Source organism: Ambystoma mexicanum, chromosome 1p (assembly GCF_040938575.1).
Source record: "Ambystoma mexicanum isolate Mex_15411 chromosome 1p, UKY_AmexF1_1, whole genome shotgun sequence".
Lineage (NCBI taxonomy): Eukaryota > Metazoa > Chordata > Amphibia > Caudata > Ambystomatidae > Ambystoma > Ambystoma mexicanum.
This window is the reverse complement of record NC_090921.1, coordinates 1,084,755,166-1,084,768,113: the sequence shown is the minus strand read 5'-3', so window position 1 is coordinate 1,084,768,113 and position 12,948 is coordinate 1,084,755,166. Positions and strand designations below refer to the sequence as shown.

General features: G+C 46.4%; 1 protein-coding gene across 7 annotated transcripts in view; it reads left to right on the top strand.

Moving 5' to 3' along the window:
• The window catches only part of USP21 (ubiquitin specific peptidase 21), a 1,008,218-nt gene that overhangs the window by 445,630 nt on the left and 549,640 nt on the right, over positions 1 to 12,948 (top strand). For all 7 annotated transcript variants that reach the window (XM_069604671.1, XM_069604661.1, XM_069604666.1 and 4 more), the window contains one exon: positions 6,884 to 7,007. In XM_069604671.1, the coding sequence (XP_069460772.1) occupies positions 6,884 to 7,007 (124 nt within the window). The remainder of the gene's footprint in view (positions 1 to 6,883; positions 7,008 to 12,948) is intronic.

The following is a 12,948-nucleotide window of genomic DNA, read 5'->3' as shown; positions in this document are numbered from 1 at the left end:
TACTTCTCCAAAAGTAGAGTTTGCTAAACCAGATCCTGGAGAGCATGCTGAGACTCCTTAAAGGATTCTGATGGCCAGAATAATTGAATTTATGGAGTGGCTTACACCTACACCTTCTTTTCAGCAGGATGACCTTACTGATATTTTAGATAATGGTCCAGAGGAGGATCCTGTTGTTCCTTTTCAAAATGCTCTGCAAAGAAAAAGATCTGCTAATTGGGAAACTCCTGAAGTTATTCCTGCAGTAAATAAAAACAACTTTCTGCTAAATGCAGAGTATCAGCTTCAGATCCTGAATATCTGAGTAAGCATCCAACTCCAGAGAGTTTAGTTGTACAAGCAGTGACTTCATCTAACAGTAAGTCGGCATACGCTACTATTCCACAGGATAGAGATGATAAAAGATTTGTTGCCATGTCAAAAAATGTCTTTTCGGCATGTAGCATGGTGCTTAAGTCTATCAACGCCACTTGCACGTTAGCAAGATTCAGCCACACACTTTGGGAGTGTGCTTCATCTGCGGCTGACTGTCTCCCAGAAGAGGAAGAACGGGATGCATTCTTAAACATCGTCAGGGATGGAAAGGATGCAATGTGCAAGTCCCTACCAAAATCCGCAGATTTGCGTGGTTGCGGAAGTCTGGGTTTGCTCCAGATGTGCAAGCCAGACTTCTGAATATGCCCTTCGATGGCACTTCTCTATTCGGAAAGAAAGCTGATGACAGCCTGGAGAAATTGCAAACATCCAAAGCAGCAGCGAAATCCCTGGGGGCTGCAATCCGGCAAACTCCAAATCGTCCCACAGGTACATCCTGGAGGGGTAGGTCCTTTTGCTTTTACTCCGCATTCGGAAGAGGCAGAGGACAGACAGCTCAAAGGGGCCAGAGACGATTTACCCGCGGTGGACGGGTTAAGGGTACAAAAGCCACAGCATCAGGTGCCACTTTACCTTCGGCATCTGCGTCAGCCGCTTCTAAACCCCTCTGAGGTCTCCCATCACAAGACACCAGTAGGGGGCAGGTTAACTCAACATCTGGCAGAATGGCAGGCTATTACGTCAGTTGCTTGGGCATTGGAGACAGTTGCCCAAGGTTACTGTCTGCCCTTCCTACACACTCCTCAGTCATCCACCGGGAAGCAACTCTTTGAAGCTTCCAGACCCGCTCCTTATGCAGGAGGTTTTAGACCTGCTAGAGAAGGGTGCCATAGAACCGGTACCCGTAGCGTAGAGGAACAAGGGTTGGTATTCCCCATACTTCCCAGTACTAAAGAAGTGCGGAGGACTGAGACCCATCTTGGACTTGCGAGGATTGAACAAATTCCTCAGGAAAGACCAGTTCAAGATGGTAACCCTTTCTCAGATCCTTCAGGCCCTCCAGCTTCAGGACTGGTTGGTGTCTCTAGACCTTGAGGATGCGTATTTCCATGTGCCAATCCATCTCAAACACAGGAAATACCTCAGGTTTGCAATTGGCAACTCTCATTATCAATTTCGAGTCCTGCCATTTGGGCTGACCTCCACCCGAGGGTCTTTACAAAGCTAATGTTGGTGGTGGCTGCAAGTCTAAGGAGGGAAGGGATCAATGTCTACCCCTACCTGGACGACAGTTTGATCAGAGCGGTATCTCCAAAACAAGCTCAGATCCAGCTAGATTATGTCTGCCACTTCCTTCACAAGCTGGGCTTCTCCCTCAACTTACCATCACAGACACTCCAGTTTATTGGAGCAGTCCTGGACACTTCCCTCGGAAAAGCCTCACCACCAGAGGTGAGGGCTCAAGGTATTCTACAGATGGTCACCAAGTTTCAGAATGCCCAACGTCTACCAGCCTTTGACTTTTTGAGGTTGCTAGGCCTCATGGCATCCTGCATCTTCCTAGTGCCAGAGGCTCGCCTGAGAATGAGATCCCTCCAGTGGGCACTAAGAACCCAGTGGTCGCAATTCTCAGGAAGAATGTCAGATCTCCTACAAGTCCTGGACAGAGGGTGTCCGGTCAAAGGTTCAAATCCAAAAGGATCGAATGCCATAGGGTCGAGTCAATAGCACCTAAAACAAAAGGGTCGAATTTTTTTTTTGTAATGTTTTTTTTTTGGTTTCTGTATAGGGAGAAAAAGTGGTTTTTACCACCAAAAAAGGGGTTTTGGGGATGGACCCCCCAAAAAAATCAACCATTTTGTTTTCGGTCCTTTTGATTTGACCCTTTTGTCATTCAATCCTTTTCATTCGAAACTTTTGACCTATAACCCCGGACAGAGTAGCTCGAGACCTTCAGTGGTGGGCCTGTCGGGAGAACATCTTGAAAGGAGAACAGTTTTGGCAACCATGGCCAGAGATAACAGTAGTCACGGATGCCTCACTCAAGAGGTGGGGAGCTCATGCCATCGACTTGACCATCAGCGGTCGTTGGTCTCTATCAGAGTCCAGACTACACACCAACCTGTTGGAGCTGAGAGCAATCAGACTAGCGCTGAAAGCTTTTCTGCCATCAGTACAGGGAAAGAATTTCCTGATATGACGGACAACACAGTGGCCATGCACTACCTCAACAAAAGAGGGGGCGTAGGGTCATTGCCACTGTGCAGAGAGGCAATGCAGCTCTGGTTTTGGGCAATTCAAGAAGGAATCTCTCTATCGGCAGTTCACCTAGCCGGAGAGAAGAACTTGACCGCGGACGCTCTGAGCAGGCAGAGCACAGTCTCCCACGAGTGGGCGCTAGCTCAAGAAATCCTTGAAGAGATCTTCACCCTTTGGGGAACCCCTCAAGTGGATCTGTTCGCCACCAGCATCAACAGGAAGTGCGATCAGTTTTGTTCAAGGGAATTTCCCCCGAGAGGAGCTATAGGGGACGCGTTCGTAGTGGACTGGGAGTTTCCACTTCTGTACGTGTTTCCTCCCGTCTCTGTCATTCCTCAAATGATCAGGAGGTTAAGAAGGTTCCGGAAAGCCATGATCCTAATTGCCCCGGATTGGGCCAGGAGAACGTGGTACCCGGACCTTCTAGGCATGTCCATCTGTCCTCCTATTCGTCTTCCGCAAAGAGAGGACCTTGTCTCACAGAAGGGAAGTCAGGTTCTCCATCCAGACATCAGAACCCTCAACCTTGACGCTTGGTTTCTGAAAGGTTGAGATACAAGGATTGGGATCTCCCGGATGATGTCATGGAGGTGTTGCTTTCAGCCAGAAGGCCAGCAACAAAGTCTTTATACCGCTGCCGTTGGAACAAATTTTACAGCTGGTGTAGAGAAGAATATTGAACCATTTTCATGTAATACACCGATGGTGTTATCTTTCTTGCTTTACTTAGCAAACTCAGGTCTCCAAATTGGTACGGTCAAAGGCTACCTCGCAGCGCTGTCTATCTTTAAGCGTACTGCTGAGGAGCCTTCATATTTCAAACTACCCATAGTAATCCAGTTTCTGAAAGGATTAACACATGTCTATCCACCAAAACCTTTTCAGATTCCTTTGTGGGACTTAAATCCAGTCTTAAAGTTTCTGATGGGTACTCCTTTTGAACCCCTTCATTCTTGTTCACTAAAGTTTCTCACTTTTAAAACAGTCTTTCTAGTGGCCATAACTTCTGCTAGAAGAGTGAGTGAATTACAAGCTCTATCTTGCAAACCTCCTCATACAATCTTTCATAAAGACAAAGTTGTGTTACAAGTGAAGCCCAATTTTCTCCCAAAGGTGGTTTCTGAATTCCATATTACTCAGAAAATAACCGACTTGCTAGCATAAGGCAAGCAGACCAATTGTTTGTAGGATATGCAGGGCACAAATTAGGATTGCTAATCACAAAACAGACCATTTCAAGATGTATCATTTTGACCATTTTAGAATGCTACAAATTTGTAAGAAAAGAACCCCCTCAACATCTTAGGGCTCATTCAACCAGGGGTATCGCAGCCTCTTCGGCTCTCCAAAGAGGGGTCCCAATTAAAGATATATGTGCGGCTGCCACATGGTCGTCCGCACATACTTTTACCAAATTTTACAGCCTAGATTCCTCCTCTAGCCAGGAGACAAGATTTGGGAAAGCTGTGTTGCATTCTGTACATCTTTAGAGGGAAATATTTCATCTTTACTCCCGCCTCCTTTTTATACTACTGCTATGGGAGTCTATCAAAGATGAGGAATACGTCGGAGGAACATCCCATCGAAATATTGTTACCAGTTTGGTAAGTAACTTGTTATTCTTATGGGAAATCTGTACACCTCTTGATTTCCTCTTCTTCATCTAAGTAGTTGAGTAGTGTTTAGGGAAAGGAGTAGTGTGTACTTTAATATACCCTATAAAGACCGGGGGTTACCATGTCTCGCCCTCAGGTATTCCCTCCCCAATCCCTGAGGACCCTCTACCCAGAGGATCCTCCCTCGCTTGTCCACCGCAAGGGTTGGGATCCAAAAGCTGTGGCCTTCCCCTGAGAAAGACTAAAAAACTATGGGGAGATTCAAAAGCTAACCCACGTATACCGGCCCTCTCAGGTACTACCTAAGGTTGTGTTCATCACTAGAGTTGAAAAGATTCCTGTTACTTAGAATAAATAAGTTGCCTGTTCAGGCATTTTACCGGGCCTGAATAAGGAATGCCTGTTAAGGACGGGTAATGTTGCACGTGTGTCATTAAACATATACAAGAAACAGCAAAACATGTGCTAACTGAATGCCAGGTAAACAGGCTAATTTACATGAATATGCTGGGCACATTCGTATGTGACTGACAACATTCAGAGCGAAAAGTTTTGGTTATACTGTTTAAACACGGCTAGCAAATCTTTACACATTGCACTTTATAATGTTTGTATTAGAGTTAAATCACGACTGAAATAGAACTGTACGTCCTAATTCTCACCACATTTACAATGGCCCACTTTTATGACACATACACATACTGTATGAAAAAGTTTGCTTTGACATGGTGCTATTAAGATGCGTTTTTATGAAATTCTAGGATATTGTATGTATCTGTTTTTATTTACATTATGAATTCTGTATGATGTGAAAAGTTTGATTGAACTCTGCACATTCAAATTAAATAAAGTAACTGTTTTGATGTTGCATGTCATTGCTTTTAAACACTTGTTTCCTCAACTCTGAGGAAAAGGAAAAATGGCATTGAAAACTATCCAGTCATTAGTAAAAGAAAATGTAATAAACTAGACCTCTTTTGAAAAGAAAAGTCATGATTCATTGAAAAGCTTATTTATACTGCAACAAAAATTGATCAGAATGCAAGTTTATATTTCCACCAAAACGATATTGTCAGAAGAGATCCTGCTTTGTCATTAGAATAACAGAAACTTGGATGACTGCTTCACAATTAGGTGCGTTTTCTTTGTATATATTCTTGGTAATGGCCAACGTCTTGACCACGCAAGCTTAAAACTATCATAAACTGACAAAAGTATTTGCCGTGTGTCAACCACTAGATCTGTCTGTGCTGCATTTAAATAAATTAGATGGACAACCCCAAGTGGATCTATTAGGCTTTGCCGAATTTCTTTTATCGAATGGCAGGTTTGTCGATTTGTTTATTTTCCCAGCTGATTTGTCTTTTCTTTTTACCACAGAAAGCATGTGGAGACCCCCACAATCGCCCTATTCTTCCCCCAACGTACCCCTCTTTATATTTTACCCATACTTCCTACTTGTGATTAAAAGAGGTAAACAATTTGGCAAAGGTGAGGTACACCCCAGCCCCCCCAAGATACTTGCTCTGCAATAATGAAATTGTCTTAAAGCAAAATCTCTTTAAAGCTGAGAATATTCAGTGTGGCATAAATTCATAGTACCCATGTGTTGCCTCTAGCACATTGGTGAAAATGGTGTGCACTTTTATTGTGTTAGGGCATTTGTACTGCCCAACATCATAAAGCTGATCACTTGTAGGTGTTTTCAGGCTTAACCCAAGTAATACAGATTTATGGTCTGTACTTAATGTTGTTGTTTAGCTTGCTTCTTTAGGGAACAGAGAAAAAAAGATTGCAAGTTGTGGGTGAAGTTGGCCAATCGAAATTAGCACCCAGATCTCCTCATTCCAAAGTAAGCAGTGCAACCACCAAGTCTGATGATCTCCTAGAATCCTGAAATGCAGGTGAAGCAGCTGCTCATATTACTCTGGCTGTTTGGCCGCCTTTGTGGCTCCTAATAGATTTGGCTTCTATGTCTCTGCAATCTAAAACTCCTCTTGGTTAATCCTCATCTCCGAAGCATCTTGCTTGGCCAAGCACTCTTAAGGTGAATTGACTTCCAAATGTTAATATACACCAATGGGAATAGTTAGATGACTTTTACACAAACTTTATCCTGATGAGCTTTCATTTAGCATTTTCGGTGAAAAGCAGTAAAACCATGCAGATAGTACAATAAATACAAGGATTTTGAAATTAACAGAAAATAGTTTTCACTTGTGATGTGAGTGGGGCCAGTAGGAAGTAGCCAGAACAAAAATGTAGTGCATGCTAAAATGTATTAGCACTGCTACAGCTTATGGCAGAACAGGGCAATGAGGGATAATTGTGAAACAGTTGGAGAAGGAAAGCAGGTTCATTGTAGGATGAGTAAATGGAGATGAATACACATTCTCTTTTATTCCAAACAGAAAAAGGTATGGAATGTAGTTGCAGCAGACAAGCTAAAGGTGCTTGCCAAATAATGTCTTCATCTAAGATACTAATGGACATGCCCCCAAACGATGCACCAGAGCTTCTTGGGTTAGAGCAGAAAGTGCATAAAAATGTGAAGTAAAAAAGGCAATTTGAGAAATACAGCCAACCTAGGCATGCATAACTTTCTCCCCTACAAGGGTCTAGTATTTGACATGAGAAATTTAAATTTAACATTAGGCAACACCTAATTTATGTATATTTTGGTTCATTTACAGTGCTTCATGAATGCAGTGCTTCAGTGTTTAAGTAACACTAAACCTCTCCGGGATTACTGCCTACGACAAGAAAACAGACAGGAGCAAATTGGTGTGTCAAGAGCACAGCAAGAGCTCACAGAAGGTAGGTTTGTGTGGACAGACGAGCCTCAGCTTTCTTGACCTTTCACTCTTACATCAACTACTGGCCTCTTACATGTATTCTATATACTGAGCCACTGGTCTTTGCTGCACAGGCAAGGAACTACCATTATTGCACCATAAGCAGAGGATACAGATTGTAAGAATGTGTTTTGTCAGCCCTGTTGCATGCAGAATAATTAGGGTTCCTATAGATCTCGCTTAGAAGAACTCCTCTCCACCTTAATAGACTTACCTCAGAAAACAGAATGATCCTATCCTGCCTTCCCTTGTTCAGGCTCCAGAAGCCTCATTAACTGCTCCCAGCCAAACCAGCTTGCTTAGTCCAAAAGATAACCTAGAAACCTCTTTGGCCTCCACTTTGTCTTCTTCCTTTCTGGACACTTTAATTAAAACATTGATGGGGCATGCAAACCTTGTTCCTAGCAACAGATGTAGCTGAAATGATGCATCCGCTCGCAACCATACCACTACCCGTAAAGTACCACTATGATGGCTGAACTGAAATTGCAGAGATCTTCCCATTTCCCCCCACATAAACCCAACCCAAGTAAATTTAAACACAGACCCCCCCCCCCTCTCACAAACGACACATGCCCAGATCTATCGAGCCTAATAACCTCAGTCTCATAACTCTGTGCCTACAAGTACGCCCCATGAAATCAGAATGCCTCTCTCCATTGCTTTCTACATAATGGCTTGCCCATGACACAATTAGAGACAACAAACATAATCTCCTTTTATTCACTGGAGCAAGGCTCAAGCACAGTGCTCCGACCATTATGGGCTACCTCTTTCTCTGTTGCATTTCTATTTATCTGTAGAGGCCCCAGATCCAATTTGCCGCTGATACACTCGCACTAGTTGTTCTCTTTTGACTGCCTTTTGCTAGAGTTAAACACTACCTTACAACTCTTGAAGGTTAACATCCACTCCCAACGATACATTTTTTTTGTTGAACAGTGCATTGATATCCAACTAATAGAAACCACAGACTTTTTTTCTGAGATATTAGCCCTCGCTTGGTAGATAGCATAGATGCTCAGCTATCCTTCTGCCCAGGCTGCATAAAAGTAGCTTAACTGTCTGTTTTACTCAAAAGGATGAGCCGAATACTCCCAACAAAGAAAAACAAGGTCATCATAAACTTTATTTCGGTTAGTCAACCATAAACTTACACACAGATAAAGACAATTAATTTGTGATAAGAGAAGAATTAGAACATAACAATACCATCATAACAAAGTTGACATGTCCACAGAATTCATTGAAATATTTTTTTTAAAAGAGGATATAGAATGAAACAGTGAGGAGAGTCAACAATTCGCAGCCTCATCTAAGTAACGTCAATAATCTAACCTAATGTACGGCTTGGCTGTATACTCACAATTAAACTCCAAGTAGCCAGGCTGTATGGATATAATGAGCCATTGCTTGAGCAACACGCATGTCTGAGCACTGGCTCGGGAATCTCAGCGCACAGGCCGATTGTCTAACCTACCTCTCTTAATATTGGCAACAAATACATTTTCCTCAGCTTAGCAGTCCTACTGTAGAATAACAGTAAATGCATAACTGTCCCGTTACCCTCCTCACATAATGGGCACAAGCACATATTAGTCGGCAACTATTTTCGATTGAAGGTCACAGGAAGGATTCCCAATCAAAAACGCATATACATGGCTTTTTCCTAGGCTAGAAAGATATCTTCCGGGTATAATTTGTAACCCGGTTGGTACCTCCAATCGAGGTAATCGGGACCCTACTTTAAACGTGATGCATCAACCAGTAGGCATTCATGACTTCTCTGTTTTTGATATTCTCAATCAAGGAGGAGTGGGGGCGGGGGCCTCACAGTAGTAGGGTACAGCCACGAATCAATCATGGCAAGATCCTTGAAATGGGTCTCAACATGGGATGCCCATTTTAGTCTCCTACCACCCACCATGGCTAAGAAGTGGAGTGGAGTGTTCCGATAACCTTCAAGGCCTTGCTACTTCCACAGTTTAGCCAAATAAAAAGCGGGTCTGGCACGAATCTGGTCACTGACTGAAGTTCCGCTCAGCTCCAGAATTACCAGAGCTGTATGGGCATTGGCTGGGTGCAACACATTCTTTCAGGAATGTATGTTCATATATACAGAGCTTCGGGGGGATTGGGTCCTCCGACTTGTTCCATATCTATGACAGCTGTGCTGCTTCGGAAAATCTTTCTGCGTCGATGACGTTGATACGCCGTCCTCGAGGACCTCCTTCGACGGCCGACGTCATCAGATGTTATAAGTAGGACGCACGACGCCCGTAGCCTCAGTTCTGTTTTTTCCGCGAATTTGTTCGCTTCGGAGATCTCGGCACGCCTCCACTCTTTGGAGTTTCTGTTCTTTTGGTTCTTCGAACCTGTTCGTTTTGTGAAGTATTTTCGGGATGTCTTCCTCTTCTTCCACCCCATGTCCGGGCTTCAAGAAGTGTGGGGACTGCGTGTCCAAGATGTCGGTGAAGGACTCGCATGACGCCTGCCTCTGGTGCCTCGGGGAGACCCACGACACGGATGATTGTGTCGACTGCCAGTCGCTTACGTTAAAGGCCTTGCGGGAACGTAAGAAGAAGCTGTCGGTCGGTAAGGTGTCCAAGCCCCGGAAGGCGAGGTCCACTGGGCTTTCGACGGGCAATTCTAGGGGTGACTCTCCGCATCGTAGTCGTAAGTCTCTCTGTCCCGGAGTGGGTCCTTCCCAGAAGCGCTGTCATCGGTCGCCTTCCCCGTCCTCATCCGAGGACTCAGCCCGTCGGCGGGTTTCTTATCCCACCAAGCATTGCTCTCAGGAGGAATGGGCTTCCTTCGGGAAGAAAATGTTGGCGATCATTGAATCGCAGGGCTCCGGTCCGTCCGCGCCTCCGAGAGGGGTCAGTCGTGGCCGTACTGGAGACATCACTCGTACGCCTTCGGGCTCGGCTGGTCGGCACGATTCGCGGGAGAGGTCCCGCTTGGACAAGGGGAATCGTTCCAGTCATGCCTGTTCCAGGTCCCGGTCCTCGACGCGCTCAAGCCCATGTGCACCTGTGAAGTCTTCGAAGAAGACGTTGACGCCGGTGGCACCGAGGTCGTTGACGGACTCTCTCGAGGCTCCGCCTCTGAGGAAGTCGTCGACGCCATTGGCGCCCAGGCTGTCAAAGGACACGCTCGGGGCTCCGCCCTCGAGGCCTGTGTCGATGCTGTATACGCCGATTCACACGACGCCGTTTCACTCGACGCCCTCGATGCCTTTCTAGGCTGTGGTGTCGGAGGTACCCCGTGGCACGGGGGGAACACCCTAGAAAGGCTCTGGCCAAGGCAAAACATGTCTTTCTCCCTTATTCTTTGCCCACTTTCCAGCCTATGGAGTATATTTCCGAGGTGGAAGAGGGTTCTGAAGATGGGTTGGTTCCGGACACGGTACCAGATGAGATTCTTTCTGGTCATAGCCAGATTGAGGACTTGCTTCAGTCACTGCATGACGCCAGTGGTCTGGACACCTCTCCGGAGGTGGAGTTCTGTAGGCCTGAGCCCGGCACCCAGGCCGAGTCATCGTACCGGCGCCTTATGTCGAGGGTCACAGACTACTTGGGGTGGTCGGCGCCCCCAGTTGATTTTGTGCAGGATGACTTGACGGATATCCTCGACCAAGGTCCACCCACTGACCCAGTACTGCCATTCCATATGGCTCTGCAAAGAAGGGTGGCAGCGGCTTGGGCTGCTCCAGAGAGCCTCCCGGCAGTGGGCAAGTCTTTGCCACGAAAATACCGCCCAGCCAGTAGTGACCCCTGCTACTTGACCACCCTACTCCAGAGAGTTTGGTGGTGCAGGCGTCTACGGCCCCAGCTAAGCAGGCGTCGTATCCTCCCATCCTTCCTGATAGGGACGACAAGCATTTTGATGGCTGGGCGAAGAAAGTGTTTTTCTCAGGGGGTATGGCTCTTCAGGCGGCCAACTCTGTATGTGCCTTGTCACGTTTCATGCACACTCTGTGGAACTGTATTTCCTTAGCGGCTGAACATATTCCCGAAGGGGACGAACGGGATGGTTTTCTTGCTATTATTCAGGATGGCAAGGATGCCATGTGTGAGTCCGTTCAGACGGGTTTGGACATGGCAGACTGTGTCAGCCGGTCCATGGCGGCGAGCACCGTAATACGCAGGTTTGCGTGGTTGAGGAAGTCGGGGTTTGCTCCTGATGTGCAAGCCAGGCTCCTCAACATGCCCTTTGATGGTGAACATCTTTTTTACAGCAAGGCTGACAAGAGTCTTGAGAGGTTGCAGACCTCCAAAGCTGCAGCGAAGTCGTTGGGCGCTGCAGTTCGCCAAACTCCGCCTTTTTGTCCTAGGGGACAGCAATGGAGGGGAGGTTCCTTTTAGGGAGAATTCTCTGTTACGGCTAATTTCCCAAACCTAGTGAGTCCCCCAGCAGTTTTGCTGGATTTTTGGGGTTTATTTTTTTCTCCTGCTAAGAGTGAGTCTCTTTTTCTCCCACTCTTAGACATGATTTGAGATATCGTTTGACTTAGTGATGTGTTTTATGGTCTATGGGGTCTTTTACTCCATAGGGTTTAATGTGGTTTTTGGTAAGTGTGTTACACAGCACCCTCAGTGACCCCCAAACATAGACTCCATACTCTGGGACTGACTACTGTCTCCCAGGGCATGTAAAGTCACCATTGACTTTACTAGTCTTAAATTGGGAACAGAACCAGTACAAACCATCATATTGTGGAAGTACTGGTAGGGGTAATTAGATTGCCCCGTGGTCTGTTTTTCGAGGGGGCACTGTGCAGTCCCCCCTCGTCGAGTTTCTGGCTGGTGGCAGTGGTTACCACGCAAAATATTCCTTAAGAATACTTTTTGGTGCAATGTTAAAGATACCGCCGGGTTATTTATTTAATATTTATTCCCCGGTTGGGTCTTTTCAGCAGGACTCGGTTTTAAAATGGTGTTTGTGTTCGCCTCTGTAACTCCAACCCAAGTCGAGCCCTTTGTTCCACTTTTTGGCGGGCTTCTCCACAGAAGCCTCCAAAAGTGGTTCCACTCTGTCTGGGTCTACAGGATGTGTAGGAGGGGGGTTTAGGCACCCTGGACTGAGTTGCCTCGGCAACTCAAGTCGCACTCTTGTGTGATTGGCCCAGTGGTGAGCCGCCTGGCTCACCACTTAGCATGTTTGAGTGACAGCTAGGACTGATGAATGGGGGTTTTCTGCATAAAAGCAGGGCTTTGGGGACTGGGACTTCAGATGTCGCCACAGGACCAAACAATCCGAAGAGGGAGAAGCTGAGCCGACCTGCAACGACGACACCACCGGTGGAGCCCTGCTGAACCGACTCACCACTTCTTCCAACGACAGAGGAGATCTTCATCCCGAAGAGTCTTCTTCCTTTGACTGGTGGGGATAACCAGTTTGCCCGCCTTTTCGCCTTCCCGGATCATCTCATGGCCGCCTTGCCTGTGCCAAGCACCCCGGCAACCGGGATACCACGTTTTACCACTACCGCGAATAAAAGGGTAGTACCTTTTACCGGAGACCTCCGCGACTGGTTTCTTCCCTGGCAGTGCAACGACCTTCAGCTTTCCTCCACGTCGAGATCTTCTCTTCCTCTGGACGACGCCGTGACTTGCATCCACTGCCAGGAACAACTGCCCCCGCTGGAGGATTCTCTCCACTTTCAAGGTACTGTGTCCGCCTGGCCTGTCTCGCAACGGTCTGTGTGGGGTGTCTCGTAAATCCTCATCTTACCACTTGGGTTGGCCCTAGGCTGGCTAACTGAACTTTTCTGAGCTGAACTGATTACTTTTTAAACTCTCTGCAAGACTTTCCAAGACTTTTGAACTGTGTGATCTTAGGCGCATTGGTGTTCTACTCTCTCCAAGAGGGAGCCTGGCCTCTGAACTTTTTGCTCACAA